At 44.7% G+C, this 20,573-nt stretch overlaps 1 protein-coding gene and 1 pseudogene across 1 annotated transcript; one reads left to right on the top strand and one right to left on the bottom strand.

Moving 5' to 3' along the window:
• The first annotated feature begins 1,403 nt into the window (after window positions 1-1,403).
• LOC102906160 (NACHT, LRR and PYD domains-containing protein 3 pseudogene) lies at window positions 1,404-2,767 on the top strand (annotated as a pseudogene).
• Window positions 2,768-7,450: 4,683 nt separating this feature from the next.
• On the bottom strand, window positions 7,451-8,529 carry LOC143274462 (olfactory receptor 2B11-like). The gene has a single exon (XM_076577748.1). It carries the CDS (start codon window positions 8,527-8,529, stop codon window positions 7,573-7,575), a length of 957 nt encoding a protein of 318 aa, XP_076433863.1. The 3' UTR covers window positions 7,451-7,572.
• Between the last annotated feature and the right edge of the window lie 12,044 nt (window positions 8,530-20,573).

The raw sequence follows: 20,573 nt of genomic DNA, 5'->3' as shown, positions 1-20,573 counted from the left end.
GTTATGCACATAGACATGGTGCTGGAGAAGGAGCTGAGAATTCTACATCCAGATCAGCATGCAGCAGGAAATGAAGTGACACACTGACCAGGCTTGAGCTTCTGAGACCTCAAAGCCCACCCCCTCATGATGCACTTCCTCCAACAAGGCCACACCTGCTCACAGTGCCACTCCCTATGGGGGGGCATTTAATCAAACCACCACACATAGTATTTAAAATTTTGTCATTAACTTGTTTCATTTACATTATGTCCTTATGTATTAGCTAAAATTAGAGACTCCATTCATCTACATTCTCAGTCAGGCTCTAGAGTCTTTGATAATGGTGTCTTGTCCCTAGATTTCCCTCTATAACCCTCTAATGCAGACCTTGATATTTCTGTACTGATTTGTCCACTGCAGCTGTGAGACCACGGGAACTGTCTTTTCCTAAACATTTTAGTCAATTTCTTTTGAACTCAACCTCTCTCAAATTTTCAGGACATAGAAAAAATACAGCCAGAGTCTTCACCAGAACGTAGCATGAATGGCCTCCAGTCCCATTCTCCCAGAGTCATTCTTCCCTCTGAAACTTCATGCTTCAGACCTTTGTTATCTTCATTCCTCTTAGAACTCTGGTATTGTCCTTCCCCACCAGAAATGACAATTAAGCTCTGTTCACAGCAGTCTATGTCATGGATTCTCTAACCCTGAACTCTTCAGCTTTTACATCTCCTTTCAACAACCCAGTTTCAGTAGCCTACAAAGGGCCTATTTATCATAGCATCAGCCCCAGGCCTATGCAGGAATTTTCTGCATTGGCTGCTTTTCTCATTGCTTTGGTAAAATGCTGATGCAAAGCTACTTACAGAGAAAAGGTTTCCTGGGACTCACAATTTGAAGGTACAGTCTAGTCTAAGCAAGGGTAGGGGGTGGAGTGGCAGGTATTTCAGCCTAGTGTCTAGATCTTTGGATGGGACAAACCACTTTCAGAATGAGTCTTCCCCATGTCAACCTCTCTGGAAGGCCCATCACAGACAGGACTTAGGTAATTCCAAATCCATTTAAGCTGACGATGAAGATTAATCACCACACCTTGGAAATACAATTCTCCCCCTTTTCCATTCTTCTGTGATTTTCCTTTCTGTGTGTTTACTTTCTGGTGTCATTTTGTCACTATGAAACACTGCTTCTCTGCTGAGTCTGCCTGAAGTGTAAACATATGCACTTCTTTTGTCTTTTCTGAGACTGACCCTTCTGGGCATATACCTTGAATAACTTTTTAAATTTTTGTTTACATAGTTATTTATCTTTTAAGGAACACACCTATATTGCACATATCCTGTTGGGGAATAGATGTATGGGGGCTTTTCCTGGATTCTACCTTCCTGTCTCTGCTGCAGATTACTGTAAATACAGAAGACATGTGAGAAGCAGGTTCTACTGTATCCAAGATAGAAATGCACGTCTGGGTGAGAGTGTTGACCTCAGCAAACGCTACACTCAGCTACAAATGGTCAAGGAGCATCCCAGCAAGCAAGAGAGGGAGTATGAACTACTGACCATTGGCAGGACCAAAATGTGGGACAGCCCCATGAATTCCATTAAGCTGGAGTTACTGTTTGAGCCTGAGGATAAGCACACAGAGCCTGTGCACACAGTGGTGTTCCAGGGAGCAGCAGGCATTGGGAAAACAATACTAGCCAGGAAGATTATGTTGGACTGGGCATCTGGGAAGCTCTTCAAAGACAAATTTGATTATGTATTCTTTATCCACTGTCGAGAGGTGAGCCTCAGGACACCAAGGAGTCTGGGAGACCTGATTGTCAGCTGCTGGCCTGATCCAAACCCACCACTGTGCAAGATCCTGCATAAGCCTTCCAGGATCCTCTTCCTCATGGATGGCTTTGATGAGCTGCAAGGGGCCTTTGATGAGCACATTGGAGAGGTCTGCACAGACTGGCAGAAGGCTGTGAGGGGAGACATCCTGCTGAGCAGCCTCATCCGAAAGAAGCTGTTGCCCAAGGCCTCTCTGCTCATTACAACGAGGCCGGTAGCCTTGGAGAAACTGCAGCATCTGCTGGACCACTCTCGCCATGTAGAGATCCTCGGTTTCTCTGAGGCCAAAAGGAAGGAGTATTTCTTTAAGTATTTCTCAGATGAGCTGCAGGCCAGGGAAGCCTTTAGGCTGATCCAAGAGAATGAGATCTTCTTTACCATGTGCTTCATCCCCCTGGTCTGCTGGATTGTGTGCACAGGGCTGAAGCAGCAGATGGAGACCGGGAAGAGCCTGGCCCAGACCTCCAAGACCACTACTGCTGTCTATGTCTTTTTCCTCTCCAGCCTGCTGCAGTCCCGAGGGGACATGGAGGAGCATCTCTTCTCTTCCCACCTACAGGGGCTCTGCTCACTGGCTGCAGATGGAATTTGGAACCAGAAAATCCTATTTGAGGAGTGTGATCTGAGGAAACACGGCCTGCAGAAGACAGATGTCTCTGCTTTCCTGAGGATGAACGTGTTCCAGAAGGAAGTGGACTGTGAGAAAGTCTACAGCTTCAGCCACATGACCTTCCAAGAGTTCTTTGCTGCTATGTACTATTTGCTGGAAGAGGAGGAAGAGGGGGTGGCTGTGAGGAAGGGACCAGCAGGTTGTTCAGATCTTCTGAACCGAGACGTGAAGGTCCTCCTAGAAAATTATGGCAAGTTTGAATTTTTAAAAACACAGCGATATGGGAAAAGTGATATCCAACAGTATCCAGATATTCAGACTAGATTCAATTGGGTGTGAAAAGACTTTCCATCCTGAAAAAAAACCAACAATGTCTTGCAAATAAATGCCATCCACGTGGCTGCTTTTCATTTAGACTTGCTTTTCTTTAAGGATGGGTAGCTTTTCACACTCAATTGAATCCTGAGTGCTTTGAAATCTGGAAAGCCTAGAGCAGAATGAATAAGGACGAAGAAAAGGTGATTTATAGATAGCCAGAGCCATGTGACAAGGGGTCCCGGACGCCTCCAGGAGCTTGTAGCTCTTAGTATGAATGGGACCAGGAGTCACTGGAAGAGTAAAGCTGGGATTACTGATCCAGCCCAGAGCGATCTTCAAGACTGAGCTGGTGGCTCAGGCTCAAAATAGCCTGGGAATTCTTGGATGTAGCCAGCTTGTGTTAGTTAGCGAAAACAAAACACTATCGATTAGGTGACTTAAACAGCAGGAGTGTATTTAACCACAGCTCTAGAAGGCAGAATGTCTAAAACGAGGCTCGGCTTATTTAGTTGCTGGAAAAGGGCTCCTTTTCTCTTGCAGAGGGCTGTTTCACCGTGTGCTCACACTCCAGGTGAGACAAGGAGAGATCTTGTTCCCTGATGTAAGGGTTCTAATCCCTTCACAAGGACTCTGTCCTTACACATTCACCCAACCCCAGTCACCACCTGAACACCTTACCTATCACCACATTTCAGGATAGGACTCCAACACACTCACATTTTGAAGGTGTGCAAACATACAGTTCACAGCTCAACCAGACACTGTTGGAAAAGATGTAGGACCAGTGGTCCATTTCCTTAGTTAACTTTCAAGGAAATGTTAAGAAAGAAGGTGAATTCAGTACTTGAGCTGGCTGTGGTGGCTCACACCAATAATCCTAGCACTCAGGAAGTGGAGGTAAGAGGATTTCTAATTTTAGGAACAGCCTCACTACATAACCAGATCCTGAATAAAAAAAAAATGTGCAGACTAATTGAGAGGCATACCAAGAAATTGCAATGTGTAGATTTGTAGGAGATCTCAATTAGATAAACATATTGTAAAATATTTCCAAGACAATTGAGGAAATTTAAACATACACTGGACACTGATAGTAAGGTATGAGAGAACATTGCAGTTATCTTGTAAAAAGTGTTGGTCATTAAATATTACACAGTGAAATAACTATAAATACATGGAGTCAAGTCATCCATTCAAGTAGGTGTGGGAGACCAATAGACTTTAAGCATGGTTGGCTATGAACTGCTTGAACTGTTGAACCTGAGCAAGGACAAGATGATCCTGGCCTCAAATTCACTAAGTAGCCCAGGCTACCCTTGAACTGTGGTATTCTTCCTGCTGTAGCCTCCCAAGTGCTCCCATTATAGGTCTACACCACCACACCAGATGAGCTGACATTTTAAAGGCCCAGTTCCCAGTTTTCTGACGAGTCTAACCCAAAGCTTTCTTTCTGTTTTTACAGGTTGTGTGAAATGTATTTTAATTATGAAACAAAACATGCCTTAGAAGCGCTTCAGGAAGAAAAGCCTGAGCTGACTATTGTCTTTGAGCCTTCTTGGTAGGCTTGGAAACAGGACTGTCAGGTGCCAAGGCCTGCTCCGTGCCCCAGAGCATCCCATCCTTCACGGTTATAAACGCTCCTCCTCCACCATCAGGACCACAGCCAGGGTTGTTCCAGTGCAGGGTCTGGAGCAAAGGCTCATGTGGGGAGCCGAGCATGTTTTCCCCAGGGAAGACTTCGATAATGTGAAACTGCGGGGGGGATGCAGTTCCCATCATGTCCTCAGTCCTCAAGGTGTTCCCTCTTGGTGACCTCATGGAACCAACTTATAGAACATTTTCTATAAGTTATCCTTTTCTCCTCCAATGCTGTTTTTTTTTTTTAAATCTCCTCTTCCCTCCCTCTTCCCCCTCATTTTCTTCACATTTGCTCACATCATTGTTTTTGTTTTTCTGTTAACTGACCGTACCTTATAAGCAGCTGGCTGTGTGCTGAATGGCAGGTTTGTGGTAGCCACTTAGCCACTCATTTGTTTTTATTTTTATAGTTAGGTCTTTTTGTTTAGCTACCTGAAAATCCAGAGATTTATAAAAATCTATTTTTATATTTATTGTATGTATGTACTACTTTTTTAAATTTAAAAATATATCTGGAATTCTTTTAAGTTATTTGTCCAAACTACTAAAAATAAATCACTTTAAACATTTAAAATACCTTTTTCACAAAATGATTCATTCAACTTTGGTTAATGAGGAAAAAAATGCCATTGGAGGCAGGGTTTCAGCTGTACTAGAGCCGAGGTCAGCACTGCACGGGGGAAGGTTAGATCCCACGGAGAAGTGATCCCAGGACATTCTCAAATAGAAGGATAACACAGAAAATGCAACTTGCCTGTGGTTGGCAGCAGCTCACCTGGGGTTTACCCATTTGAAGAGCAGCTCCTCTTCCTAAGCAGGACAGACTACTGAATCACCAACACACACCGAAGTCCTCTATGCTTAGCCTGTGGCATTACGCATCCATGGAAATGGATATTCTAAGGGACCTCTATTGCTCCAAGTACCTTTGCTGCTCTACACCCGGTGCCAGAACTTGAGAATAGGCGCTTTTTATTATATTTCATCCTTTGAGGACACAGAAGTTTGTTCAGGGTTCTGCTGGGTGGTTCTTCTGTCCAGTGTTGGGGGTTATCAGGCTGGAGGACCCAGCCCCATTCAGGAGTTGAAGAGCTGGCTGCTGGCCTGGCTCACATGTGCGCTGCAGTCTCCCCAGCATGGTCAGTCTTACAGATAATGGACATCTTGGTGACTCGGGGTACCCAAGCAATCACTAAAAGTTGCCAGGTGTCTCACAACTTTGTCCAGGAAGATCTAAAGAATCTCTCACTGAGTTCAAGTGGCAAAGCAAGTCAGTAAGCCTAGTCTTCACAAAATAAAGAGAGTTTGAGATTGCCAGTTAGCACATCTCAACACTCAATCCTCAACAGTTCTCCACACTCAAAAGTATGCTAGAATTAGGTCAAGTCATTATATTGATATGTGTACTGATTCTCTTTTTGGATGATTCTTACTATGCTCATTTATTGACTTGTGGCTTGGGTTTGTACCATTGCTTACGACTCTTCTATGTTATTCTGGGATGTAAAGGGTTCTGAGCTGCTACGCAATGATAACTCTATGGAAATCCATTGGTTCTGGATCTGGGACAGTCATTATGTTTCACATTTCTTAAATCGAAAATTTTCAGCTCTCTGACTTGCATTTAAGCTTTGCCTTTACTGTTAGATAATTTTCTTCTTTTCCCAATTTTCATCCATTTATTGTTTGTTAATTTACTAGGCTTGATTACATTAATAGTGTCTCATCAAGACATCAGGGCAGAAACAAAGAGCTAAGTATAAAAGGATCTTCAATGTGAAAAGCAAACGCAAGGTGTTGGAGGGGTGGCTCTGGCTAAGACTGCTGCTGCCCTTGCAGAGGACTTCAATTCCAGAGCTAGTGAATCTGATGCCCTCTTCTGGCCTCTGTGAGCAACTGCATGCACACATACACACCCCTCTCCCCATATATACACATAATTTAAAATCAAATACAATCTTCAAGAATGGTTTAATAAAAAGAAAGAAAACCAAATGCAAATAAATATAAGGTGCTTGCCATAGCTCCATTTCAAGCAACTTATAGGTGCTTGTAGGATACTTATAGGCAGCCAGTGGGATGTTTGTGAGAATCTGAGTTTCCCTGGCTACCAGAACTCTATAACAGCTGGAGCAATTACTACCACCTTTAATAATTGATTCTTATAGGAAAAGGGAATTGCAAAGGAGATCATATCATGAGGGTCAGTATCATACAGATTGGTATTTAAGGACGCTCAGTGTATCACCGACATCGCAGGCGCCTTCTATACATGTTAGCCATAATAATCACCTTCAACATTTCTTGTGTGTGCTTCTGGGGAGAAAAGCCAGGACCAGGCTAGGCACCAGCTCTATGACTGAGCTGAGCATCTCCAAGCTAAGCTCTTAAATTTTTATGTGATGCTTTATTGTCTTTAACGTTGACCATGCTTGTTGCCATATTCTCCTGGGAACATGCCCATCTGTAAGGTGAGAGGTTAGGTGTATCTGTTTCCACCAATGTATCCTACTCTTCTAGCCCCACAGCAGAAAGATTTACAGTAGCTCTCAGTCAGTGGTGGGAAAACTTTCTATGAAGGCTGTTTGAACCCAGGAAGAAGTTAAATCATCTATGGTAACGAAAGAAGAGTGCAGTCACATAGTTCCTGTGACATATTGGGAAAAAATACATCTATCGAGATTTCAGTCCAAAAGAACAGATGTTTATTATGGATAAGACTGTGCGTCAGGTTCATATTGTGCACACCTGGAGTGACTGCAAAGGAAGAGAAAGGCTGAAAAAGAGATAAATAGGAAATGATAGAGGAAATATAGGAAGAGGGGGAAAAAGGAAAAAACTAGGAGATAAGGAATCCAGTAGTCTCACACATACTGGTGAGCATCAAGTCATTTACACAATTGATTCTTGAAGCTATATGTCTTCTTAGGATTGTGCTTTGAGAATCAACCTCTTAGATGCTTAATCATCAACACCACATAGAAAGTGAAGTATTTTGAGATGGATTTTTTTTAAGCTTTCAAATTTCTCAAAGAACTTACAGTTCTAAGCATTTTCCACAGTCCTGGGAGTTGAACTCAGGACCTCACACATGCCAAGCAAGAGCTGTACCACTGAAGTATACCCCCACCTCCCAGAGTCCTTGCTCAGCCTTCAACGATTTATGCAGCTCTTCCCAGGTTAGACCTTCACCGTCCACACAGCCTCCCAATCCTTGCCAGGAGTCTTCTGAGAGCCCCCTTCACGTCCTTATTCCTCAAGGTATAGATGAAAGGGTTGAGGGTGGGGGTGACTATGGAGTAGAAGAGGGAGATAAACTTGCCTTGTTCTTGAGAGTAACTGGATGGGGGCTGCAGGTACATATAGATGGCAGGTAGGTAGAAAAGGGAAACCACCAGCAAATGGGAAGAACAGGTCCCAAAGGCCTTGTGTCGTCCCCTGGAGGACTGGATCCTCAGCACTGCCCGAGCAATGAAGCCATAGGAGAGAAGGATGAGGGCCAGAGGGACCAGCACAAAGAAGGACACCAGCCCAGCCAGAGTGACATCATTCACTGTGGTATCAGCACAGGACAGCTTGATCATGGCTGGCACCTCACAGAAGAAGTTGTTCAGCACATGCTGCCCACAGAAAGGCAGCTGCACTGTCAGGATGACCTGAACAAGGGAGTTGCCAAAACCGCTGAGCCAGGCCATCGCCACCAGCTGATGGCAGAGCGTGCGGTGCATGATAATGGCATACCGGAGCGGCTCACAGATGGCCACGTAGCGGTCCAGAGCCATGGCAGCCAGGAGAATGCACTCAGTGCCGCCCAGCCAGTGGAAAATGGCGTACTGCACGGTGCAGCCACCATAACTGATGGTCTTCTGGGAACTGCCCATGTTGACCAGTATCTGAGGGACGGTGGTGGTGGTGTAGCAGAGGTCCAGGAAGGAGAGGTGGCTAAGGAAAATATACATGGGGCTCTGAAGCTGGGGATCCAGCTGGGACACGGTGATGATGGAGATGTTTCCCAGCATGGCCAGAACATAAGACACCAGGAGAACTACAAAGAGGGGAAGCTCCAGCCATGGCCTGTCCGAAATGCCCAGGAGAATGAAGTCCTTTGGGGGGCCCCAGAAGTAGCTCTGGTTGTCACTGCTCATGATGAGGCATCTTCTGGCAGCAGTGATGAGTCAGGGGAGCTTGAATGAGTGACTGTCAATGGAGAGAATGAATCATTTCCTCATTCCGTGTCTGCTCTTTCTCACACTGCATCCTGTCTGCCCCCTCTTTATGCAGAGACCCCTGGACGGGGAGTCAGAGCAGCAGTATGTACATCTCACACCCCTCTGACTCTGACCTCCGCCAAGCCAGCCGCCTTTCTAAACTTCCACCCCTGCGTGATACAGTGGGGATGGGGAAGGAGGCTTGCTTCAGCTGCAGACATTGCAGAAGATAGAGAGGCTTACGTGCCAAAGTTCCACACAAATTCGAATTCGGTCATGACTACCACAACCCCCACCGTCACCGCCATGCATGACTTCTCTACAGACAGACTGAGGGACGTGTGCACTGTCTGAGGCGTTTTTATTTTGTCTTCTGGAGATAGTGGTATGGTAGAAGGGAGAGGTGACCCAGAGCAGGAAGAGCTTTGTAAGCAAGGAGGGGCTCTCCTGATAAGATCCCAGCCTTCTCACCTCTGAGAAGTGGCTGAGACCTGTCCCTGTGAGGACATGTTGTGGCTCTCAGGACTACGGAAGCCCTTGTCCTATGACTGTTCTCGATGGCAGATCTAACACTCACTTAGGCAGTAAAAATAGCCGAGTTCCAGGCTCTCTGAACACCTGGAGTAGCCAAGAGAAATGCTACTTGAGCTCCCGATTTGTTCTGATCCCTAGTGAGACCCCAGAGCACGCAGTCCTGAGCTTGGAAGAAAGCCCTCGGAACTGTTTGAGGAAAGATCAGAAGGGGGGCAGGGAGCGCTACAGCACAGCCAGTTTGATTTCTGGGTGCCATCACTAGCAGGGAACACATGAGCTGCCCTCACTGATTCATGGGACTGAGGTAGGAGACCAAGTGAAATTCAGCCGTTAGGAATCAGTTCCAGTAAGCCTCTGACTGCCTGGGGACCAGAACCATCTGGAAAAATTCCTCCAGTGACAGTCGAAGCTGCTCCATGGATCAAAGCCCCTCTGTGTGCTGGTGCTGCGTGGGCCAAGGCTCTCTGTCTCATGAACTCTGGTGACTGTGATAGCTTATGATGGAGCTCTGGTGCTAGGGAGAAATTTGTCATCTCCTCACCAGAAGAAAAGCCACCTTTTTACTTCCTACCCACCTCTGTTTCCACTGTTTTTAGCTATTTAAAACACAGTTCTTGCCACTTAAACAGCATCCTTTCTAAAAAAATCCCCATTCTTCTAGGGTTCCTATTATTTTCTCTAATAGTGTTGGTTGAAGTGCTCAGCTCTGGGGCAATGGTCCTTCATTCCCATGTCTGCAAGACATGATCCCAGGGTCCAGGCAGTCTGCAGCTGTAGCCATGACAGCTTGCTGCCTGACCTACTGCAGGATCATTCTAGAGTTCCAGCATCCTGAGCTTCCCCAAGTACTGTATATCTGTCTTTGAGTTCATGATGGGGATACAATGCTTCAGGACAAGCCTGAAAATCAATCTCACAATGTGGTTAATTTACAGAATATTCATCTTAATTCTTGGTTTGGTGCTCTGTGCACACATCCAAAAAATTAACAGAGGTCCCTTTAGATTTAGATGTTGCAGCAAGCTTACCTCCTCCAGGTGACATACCAAAGAACTCTGCTGTTATTTAACAACAACCCAAACTCTAAAGTTTAGATAGATGAATGCCAATTTCTTCTACTCTGTATATTGTTTCAAAACCAATGTTCTTTGCCATAATGTTCTCAGTAGACTCGTGAAACATTCAATTATTGCACAATTCGATCAACAATCCTTAAAAGCATTAACTTCAAAGAGCAGGATTTATCTCTAATGAGCTCTGGAACTCCATTTTAGCACAGGGAGCTATGAAAGGGTGCAGCACATTAAAAAAACCCACATTAGCCGGTCGGTGGTGGTGCACGCCTTTAATCCCAGCACTCGGGAGGCAGAGCCAGGCAGATCTCTGTGAGTTCGAGGCCAGCCTGGGCTACTAAGTGAGTTCCAGGAAAGGCGCAAATCTACACATAGAAACCCTGTCTTGAAAAACCAAAAAAAAAAAAAAAAAAAAACCCACGTTTTAAGGCTCACACTGGAGACTGAGGCTAGATTCATCTGCATTCCTGGTGGTAGTGGTGGGATCACAGCCTTATAGTGTCCTTGGCAGCCTCCTTGGGGGCAAAACAGCTGAATTCCAGGGCACCGCTTACTCTGCTATCCAGCTCTTTCTTTTGCTGGATTCTCTACTCATTTAGGCCTCTACATTTCCTGGCTTTCCTTCTGGAATGCAGCTATCTGGTCACGATACCACCAACACATGCCCCTCGGTGACAAGTGTTCTCTGAGGTCCAAGTTCCCTCCCAGGGTAAACACATTAATTTCCGGGCATAGTCACACTGGAGCAGAGTTCTTCTAGACCCATGCCTCCAGTTGTGATTTGGACAGTGTGTTTCCCTCTTGCCTGAACCTGTGAAACTTTACCTATCAACCATGCTCCCAATGCTAATCCACACTTTTCCTCTTAATGCCCATCTGATTTCTCCCTGGTCACCATGACTCAAAGCATCCAGGTCACTTCTAATGAGGTTCTATGCACTCTCGCCTCCAGCCGTGACCTTGGGTTATTGGTTCTATCTGCACAAGGCTGGTGTGCAGTGTCTCATCTTCCTTTCTGTCCTGAGTAGCAATGCCTGTCTAGACCTCAGAGCTTGCTGACTTGCTCTGAAGGCAGTCTTTACTCCCCGACCCAGCACCCACACACAGTGATGGCAGCTTCTTAAGACTTGGGTTCTAAGAGCAAAATGCCTCCAAGTAATCCAGTTTCCCAAGTGATAAGGACCATCTCCTTCAATGGTTGGAAACACAGTGGGTGTTTAGATGACAGTGCTTGGACTGTGCCTGCTGGAGGCGAGGATACGGACATGCAGATACACCCTTATTACATGTATCATCCTTTGTGTGATACACAGACCTCTGATTGATCTTGATTTTTATCTGTCTATCCACCCACCCACCCATACATCCATCTGTCCATCCATTTTCTACCATCTATTAAATCATTTGTCTATTTATCTATTTTATCTCATCCTTAACAACTGCTGTTGAAATTCGCTTGGAATCTGATAGAATTGTGACTTACTCTACCATTAGAAAGAGAAAAGCAATTCGGAGCAGTAACTAAAATTTCCAGAAAGCAGCCCCTGAGATGGGCAAACAGACTCAGCCACGAAATTTTATTTATTAACTCTTCCTTCAATCTGAAAATTCAGTTTAAAATATCCTCCATCTGGGCAGTTAAGACAAGGCCCCAGTCCTGCAGTCTTAAGTAGGCTTAAACTCCAGGACTGAGCCTTGGTGCTAAGTATGGATGGCAGCATTCTCTGTAGCTGATGTTAATGGGTGCTCTTTCAAGACAAGGAGGGATATGCAGCGGTGTGTCCTGGCTCAGTGGCAGTCTTCCCCTTAGAGTTCTGATTGGTGTATGAGGCTGCTGCCAGTATGATGAGGAAGTAAATACACACTCACCATTACAGTTATTGGCTGGCATCACACTACTAAATGAGGGAAAAACTTCATTCTACAAGTTAGGCCCCCACCTGTAATTTTATCCTAAAGCGGATGTCACAAAACCTCTCCGTGATGCAGACTCCATCCTGTCCGGAGTCCAGGACTGACCCTTACCTTCCATGGTTCTCTGGCATCACAGAGGACCTGGCTCAGAGAAGGAGGACTCTTTGCAGCCTATGCTGGTCTGCACTGGGAAGGGGTGCTTAGGAAGGCAGTCACTGGAAATGCAGGTGTGCTAGGGGAATGCTGTCTGCTTGTTCTGATGAACCTGCAGAGACCTCATGCCTACCTGAACCCAGCCCTCAGCTGGTGGAGAGAGCTCATTCTTGGCCTGGAGGTGGGAAGGACTCTCCCTTGCTGTCGGTTTGCTGGGAAGACTCAGCCCTCATCTGTGCGGGCTACAGAATCACAATAAACTTGTGCTGTGGCCACTTGGATATAGTGAAGCCGATTCCGCACTTATAGAGACTGAACACCTTATTGCCGAAGCCAGGGTGTTTGGGCAGCAATTATCACACTTAGGCAGCTCATGTCACACTTCCCTGTGATTTCACAACTATTCCCCAGGTTGAACTTGACCTCATCCTCTGCCCTCTTTTCCAGGAGGGCTCTGCTCTTTGTCCCCAGACACAGACAGCATAGAAGCTCGCTCTCCTCTGGCTGGAAAGTTATCCCTGATGTTTTATTTAATTAGTGTCTAAGGGATTAACTGATCATTGATGTAGTGTGAGCTATAGTATTTGCAATTAATGGCAGATCCTAGAAGTCCAGAGGAAATGGAGCAGTCATGGGGCATTGATGGTTCCTCCTCCTTCTCCTTCAATTCTTTAATGTTGGGGAGGAGGTCACTGTAAAGCTAGCAGAGGACTGACTTGTGTAGCCTGTGGTTCAGGTAGAGAACAAGCTGAGCTGGCTTCAGGACCAAAATCAATCTCTGAGTCTCTAGGTGGGTCATCTAGTTTCACCGTACCCCATTTCTATTGACACAGCATAAGAAACACTTATCTTTCCCTCCAACGCCTGTCACAAGGGAGAAACAAGTTGGTTTGTAAAGTACATAGAACAATAGCCAGCACAGAGGAATCCAAGTTCATATTCCTGTTTCTCCCGGTGCTTAATTGTGAACACAAGGACCTCAATGCTCCCTACAGTAAATAATCAAGAGATAAGTTCATGAAATACAGTCAGCTTGTTTTCATGTCTTAATTGGAGAGCATAAACCTTTAACATTTGGATTATTATAGAGAGGACTTTGATAATGCCTGTAGTTTTACTTATTTTATCGTGCAGTTTCGTAAACTGTTCATCTTTTTCTTTCTTCTATATTCATGTTAGGGATTTATTGAATTGAATGGTGTCTAATCTTCATTAGTTCTCATTCATTGGTTTATTCTTTGCATGAGATTTGTTATTTCATGGTCTTTTGTTCGGTGACTGCCTTTCTTCTTCTCCTGTGTATAGAATTCTTTTATCTGTCTTCTGAATTGTTGGCTTTGTGGTCATGACTTGCTTTAGTTTGTGCTTACCTAGGAAGATTTTTATTTCTTCATTAACTTAAAAAAGCATCTTTCGGGGCTGGGGTTTTAGCTCAGTGGTAGAGCGCTTGCTTAGCAAGTGCAAGGCCCTGGGTTCGGTCCTCAGCTCTGAAATAGGGCGGGGGGCTGGAGAGATGGCTCAGGGGTTAAGAACACTGACTGCTCTTCCAAAGGTCCTGAGTTCAATTCCCAACAACCACATGGTGGCTCACAACTATCTGTCATGAGATCTGGTGCCTTCTTCTGGCCTGCAGTCATACATGCTGTATACATAATAAACAAATCTTCTTTTTTAAAAAAAATATCTTTGGTAGGGAGATGTCTCAGTGATTAGAAGTGTTTGCTGCTCTTCAGAGGATTTGAATTCAAATCCCAGAACTCACCCTGAGATACTCACAATGGCACATAATATTGGCTCCATGTGATACAACATCCTCTTCTGGCTTCTGCCAGACCTGCTCACCTGTGATAAACATAGACACAGACACATAAATAAAAACAAATCTTTAGAAATAAAGAGGGAGAGATTAGGGATGAAGATGTGCCTTAGAGGTTACGAGTATTTGTTGCTCTTTCAGAGGCCCTGAATTCAGTTCCCAGCATCCATATCAAACTGCTCACAAATGCCTATAATGCCAGATCCAAGGGCTCCATCTGGTTTCCACAGGCACCCAAATACATGTGGCTCATATAGGCACATACATACACATACATTTTTTAAAAATAGGATATCTTTGCTGCTGTAATAATTTTGTTTGGCAGTATTTACTTTCAGGGCTTGAAATGCACTGTCCAATACTCTTCTAGGTTTCAGAGTTTCTGCTGCTACTCTATTATTATTATTATTATTATTATTATTATTATTATTATTATTATTTTGGTCTTCTGAGATAGGTTTTCTCTGTGTAGTTTTGGAGCCTCTCCTGGATCTCACTCTGTAGCCCAGGCTGGCCTAGAACTCACAGAGATGAGCCTGGCTCTGTCTCCCGAGTGCTGGGATTAAAGGCATGTGCCACCACTGCCTGGCCTGCTCTAATGTTATTTTGATGAATGTTTTGTAGCTGAAGTTTTCTGCAGTCCTGCCCGGGGCCCACAGCCACTCAGACCCAAATAAACACACAGAGGCTTATATTAATTATGAACTGTATGGCCTAATGGCTCACCCTTTTGCTAGCTAGATCTTACACCTTAAATTAACTGATTTCGATAAATCTATACCTTGCCACTTGGCTTGTTGCTTACCAGTATCTTTACATCTTGCTTCTCATAGTGGCGGCTGGCAGCATCTCCTGACTCAGCCTTCCTGTTCCCAGAATTCTCCTCTCTGCTTATCCCACCTATACTATACTTCCTGCCTGGCTACTGGCCAATCAGCATTTTATTAACCAATCAGAACAACACATTCACAGCATACAGATTGATATCCCCAGCAAGTGTATTTTTATAAATGAATTGGCTTTTTTTTTTTGGTACTTTTATCATTTGTCTTAATCAGTGTTCTATTGCTGTGAAGAGACACAATGACCACAGCAATATATAAAAGAAAGCATTTAATTGGGACTGGCTTACAGTTACAGTTTAATCACCATCATGGCAGAGATAATGACAGCATACAGGCAGACACGGTGCTGGAGAAGCTGAGTTCTACATCCAGATCTGCAGGCAGCTGGAAGAGAGACAGGAGACTGGCTTGGGCTTCTGAAACCTCAAAGCCCACCCCCAGTGACACACTGCCTCCTCCAACAAGGCCACACCTCCTAATCCTTCTCAAGTAATGACATTACCTGATGACCAAGCATTCCAATCTATGAGCCTATGGGGGCCATTCTTATTCAACACCCCCACAATAAAGCTCCACTTTTTCTCTGGAAGAGAATCCTGCCAGGTTCCTTTTTGTGGGTGGGGGAGGTCTTTTGAGATTTCTATGGAGCCTTTGATGGGCATCAGATTCCCTGGAGCTGGAGTCACATGCAGCTGTGGGTGCTGTGCATGGAACTTCTGTCCTCTACATGAGCTGAAAATACTCTTAATCTGACCCATCTTCTTGCTCCTATTTATTGCTTTTAAAACATGTTTTTGCCATGAGTTATTTCTTCCTTAGCATGCCTATCTGTTCCCATAGGCTCTTCATTATTCTGCTGTTTCATTTGCTGTTCTTAATCTTTTCAGCTTTATGGTGTTTCTGTTTACTTAAAGAGACTAGACAGGTCATGAGCCCTAGAGGAAAACCTCTTACTGTTATTCTACTAAAGGAACACAGCAATAAAATGACTCCTGGTGACATATTGCTGTCCCTACAGGTCAGTGCATCACTCAACCCTCATCAGAGAAGCGTCTTCTTGCAGGAGATGGGAACGAGCACAGAGAACCACAACTGGACTATGTACAGAGAGTGAGAGCACTCAGCCCTAAATGGGATGTCTCTATCAACGTACTCCTCCTCTCAAGACTCAGGGATCTATGCAGAGGAGGAGGCAGAAAGATTGTAAGAGCCTGAGGTGGTGAGGACCCTGAGGAAACAGTGCCTTCCAGACACAACAGGACTGATGCACATGTGACATCAGAAACATGTGACAGCATGCACAGGGCCTGCACAGGTTCAAACCAGACACAATCCCAGCACTGAGAAGGGGAAGTGGACACAGTCCCACCCCTGACCAAGAAGGTATTCGCAGCTGATAGTTGCCAAGGAAAGGAAAACCAGTGTTCTCCAGTGGGCTGTCACTGGGGATGTCAACCACACCTCATGACAGGACCCATGCTCAGGACCTGGCCAGCACAAAACAGGCTCTATATTTTTTGTGTGTTTTTTGTTTTGTTTTGTTTCAGATGTTTTTTTTTTCTTATTGGGGTTTTTGATTGTTTGCTTGTTTTCATTTTCAGAGTTTTTTCATTTTGAGAGAGAGAACATGAAGATGGGTGGGTAGGGAGGTAAGGAGGACCTAGGAGGGGTTGAATGAGGAAAAAGAATGTAAGCAAAATATAGAGTTAAAAATGATTAAAATGTCATTTATTAAAGTCCTTAATGCATGCCAGCCTGCTGTATGTTGGTGATACAAACATGAAAATATTGAATCTTGTTCTTCAAAAACAAAAACAAAGTCACCATCTGAGTTACAGGTTAAGGGATGAAAGAAATCCATGTCATGAAGCTAATCTCAGTGGCATGAGTGCACAGAATAGATGGCTCATTTTATCCAAACTTAATTCTCTTTATCTATCTATCTATCTATCTATCTATCTATCTATCTATCTATCTATCTATCTATCTCTCTATCTCTCTATCTCTCTATCTCTCTATCTCTCTATCTCTCTATCTCTCTATCTCTCTATCTCTCTATCTCTCTATCTCTCTATCTCTCTATCTCTCTATCTCTATCTCTATCTCTATCTCTATCTCTATATCTATATCTATATCTATATCTATATCTATATATATTTGAGTTTTTTTGAGACAGGTTTTGTTGCCTGTCCTGGAACCCACTCTGTACCAGGTTGGCCTCGAACTCACAGAGATCCACCTGCTTCTGCCTCCTGAGTGCTGGGATTACAGGCATGCACCACTGCCACCTCAAACTTATTTCTAATTCACTAAGCTGCAGGAAAAGCAGGTGTATTTAGTTGGTGAGCTAGTGCTCCAAACCTGCACTTCCTTTAGGAGGACTGACTTCGCTCAAGGGCTCCTTATGGGGTCTTTGTGGGCTGGGTCTAACCTGGCGTGAAGTTCTGTGCTAACCCAAATTTGTCAGCTATTCACAGACATCTTTCTTTTTTCAGGCCAGGCATGGTGACACACACACCTTTAAGCATTCCAGAGGCAGAAATAGGCAGATCTAGGTGAGATCTAGCCAGGTTGATCTTTATATACTGAGTTTCCAGACAGCCAGGGCTACATAGAGAGACATTATACCAAAGTATTTTTTCATGTCCTATATTTTTTATTATGTTTTCCCCTCTCTCAGATCCTCCCAGCCCCTCCCCTACAACCCAACTTCATGTTCTCTCTCTCAAAAAAAAAAAAAAAAGAAAAATCAGTAAGATAAAAAAAATGAACAAAACAAGTAGAAAAAGCCCACTTTTTATTTTGGAGCCCCTTGTTTTGGCCAGGTCCTGAGCATGGGTCCTGTCATGGGGTGTGGTTGACATCTCCAGTGACAGCCCCCTGGAGAACACTGGTTTTCCTTTCCTTGGCAACTATCAGCTGCAAATATCTTCTTGGTCAGGGGTGGGACTGTGTCTACTTCCCCTTCTCAGTGCTGGGATTGTGTCTTGTTTGAACCTGTGCAGGCCCTGTGCATGCTGTCACAGTCTCTGATGTCACATGTGCACCAGTCCTGTTGTGTTTAGAAGGCACTGTTTCCTCAGGGTCCTCCACCACCTCTGGCTCTTACAATCTTTCTGCCTCCTCCTCTGCATAGATCCCTGAGTCTTGAGAGGAGGGCTATGATGGAGACATCCCATTTAGGGCTGAGTGCTCCAAAGAAAGTCTCTTACTGGATGCACATAGTCCAGTGTGGGTCTCTGTGTTAGTTCCCATCTCCTGCAAGAAGAAGCTTCTCTGATGAGGGTGGAGTGATGCACTGACCTGTAGGGACAGCAACATGTCACCAGTAGTCATTTTATTCTGTGTTCCTTTAGTAGAATAACAGTAGTAGGTTTCCCCCCAGTGCCTGTGACTAACTATTCTTAGGTTCTTGGCATTATTATCAGTGTCAAGTATGGGTCCCATTTCTGGAGTGGGCCTTAAACACAGTTTTAAAAGTGGTTGGTTACTACCACAAGCTTGTGCCACCCTTGTCCTGGCACACATTGCAGGCAGGTCACGGCGGTAGGTCACAGGGTTTTTGGCTGGTGATACTGATGGCTACTCTTCCTTTACCGAGCAGAGTACCTTACATCACATGAACATTAGTTAGTAGGGGCGGAGCTTCTAGTTAGACACTAGCTTGACTTCTTTGTCTCTGTGATGACGTAAGTAAGTGTTGTCTTCAGCCATCGGGCTCTGCCATCAGCGTGTGGAGAACGTCCAACACCCTGGCAGCAGTCTGAGATGTTTGGGGGTTTCGCGGGATACATTTGGCCAATGAGTCAACAAGATACAACCATTCCTGGCACTGAAGGTTTTACTCCATGGCATAAAATGTCTGGTTGGGGCATTGACTCCACTATGACGTGGTAACTCCCATTAGATTCCTTTCGTATAGGTATATATTTTAAGAAGCTTCTACAGTAGTAGGTTTCCATATGGCGTTTTGGGGAGGGCAGGATAAAGGAGGGAATGTGGGTAGGGACACGTGACAGTAGAGGACTCTTGAGACCTTACTCTTCATTTCCTTGATTTGCATTCAGGTTTATGAACTAGGGCTGCGAGAGGCGCTGTCCAGGTGCTGAAAAAAACTGCGTGCGACCCGAGGCTCTGGATTTGTTTCTGCAGAACACTGAGCTTCCCTCAGTCCTGAACTGATGCATGCTGGTGTTTTGTTGCTGTTGTTTTGAGACAGAGCCTTACTGTATAGGTCAGGCTGGCCATAAACTCAGCATGTAGCCAGTCTAGCCTCAAATCCATGACAATTTTGCCTCAGCCTCTCAAATGCTGGGATTACAAATATAAGCCACAATACCCTGCTTTTGTTTTGTTTTTGAGACAGGGTTTCACTATGAACTGGAACTCATTATGTAGATCAGGTTAGCCCGGAATTCATATAGATCAGCCTGGCAGCTCCCTGAGTACTGGGATTGTGGGTGTGCAGCACCATGGCTGGCTGCTGTGTTCTTTAAAAAGAGAAAAAGAAAAGAAAAAAGAACACACACACACACACACATACACACACACAAATCACACATTTGTTTGTTTGGTCAGAGATATGTGTGTGTGGGGGGCATCTGTGAGCCATGGCGTTTGTGGGCACGTGTGATCCATGGTGTGTGTGGGCATGTGTGAGCCATGGTGTGTGTGGGCATGTGTGAGCCATGGCGTGTGTGGGCATGTGTGAGCCATGGTGTGTGTGAGTATGTGTGAGCCATGGTGTGTGTGGGCATGTGTGAGCCTTGGTGTCTGTGGGCATGTGTGAGCCATGGTGTGTGTGGGCATGTGTGAGCCATGGTGTGTGTGGGCATGTGTGAGATGTGGTGTGTGCAGAGGTTAGAAGGCCCTTGAGGGTGCTGGTTCTCTCTTTCTGCTGTGTTACTCCCAGGATGGAAGCAGGTTGTCGGGCTTGGCAGCAGATGTCTAAACCCACAGAGCCATCTCATTGGTCCTGCCCTGGCTTTCTTGAACAGTGTTCTCCGTGACCACAGAAGCACACAAGTAAGTGTATGGAAAATATGTGTTCACTTATGTGACACATTGCCTCATATAATAGAATTACAAATGGTATGTATGAAGATCTAACTTTTCTCCATTTCTCATTCCTCCACAGTGTCTATTTTAGGATTAGAATCCAGACTCAAGAAGGAAATCACAGAGATTCACATTTAATATGCTTACTTAATAAATATGTAGCAGATTTTAGGATGAAAATTTCATAATACATAACTATACGTAACTATAATTAAAAATATATTTATATGCACACACATATATGGACACACCCTTTCCATTTCACAAAGTAGTTTTTTCTTTTGCTGAAAATGTAGCCAAAGGTAAGGCTTTTGAAAGGCAAATTTGTATCTGCTTAGTAATAGTTTCCCAACTAAAGAAGAGTCACGGGGCTGGAGAGATGCCTTAATTAGTAAAGTGCTTCTGTGTAAGCCTGGGGACCTGAGATTGGATTCCCAACACCCATGTAAAAGTTTGGTTATGGCAACATGCTCCTGTAAACCTAGCTCTGGGAGGGAGAAAAGGGACTCCCTGGGGCTCCTTGGCCATTTCAAGTCATTCTGTAGGTAGGGACTATGGTGGCAGAAGAATGTTTTTGCTTTAGAACAT

This window comes from Peromyscus maniculatus, chromosome 8 (genome assembly GCF_049852395.1).
Source record: "Peromyscus maniculatus bairdii isolate BWxNUB_F1_BW_parent chromosome 8, HU_Pman_BW_mat_3.1, whole genome shotgun sequence".
NCBI classification, from domain to species: Eukaryota; Metazoa; Chordata; class Mammalia; order Rodentia; family Cricetidae; genus Peromyscus; species Peromyscus maniculatus.
Note: the sequence above shows the minus strand (reverse complement) of the source record. Positions and strands in the feature narration are given on the sequence as shown.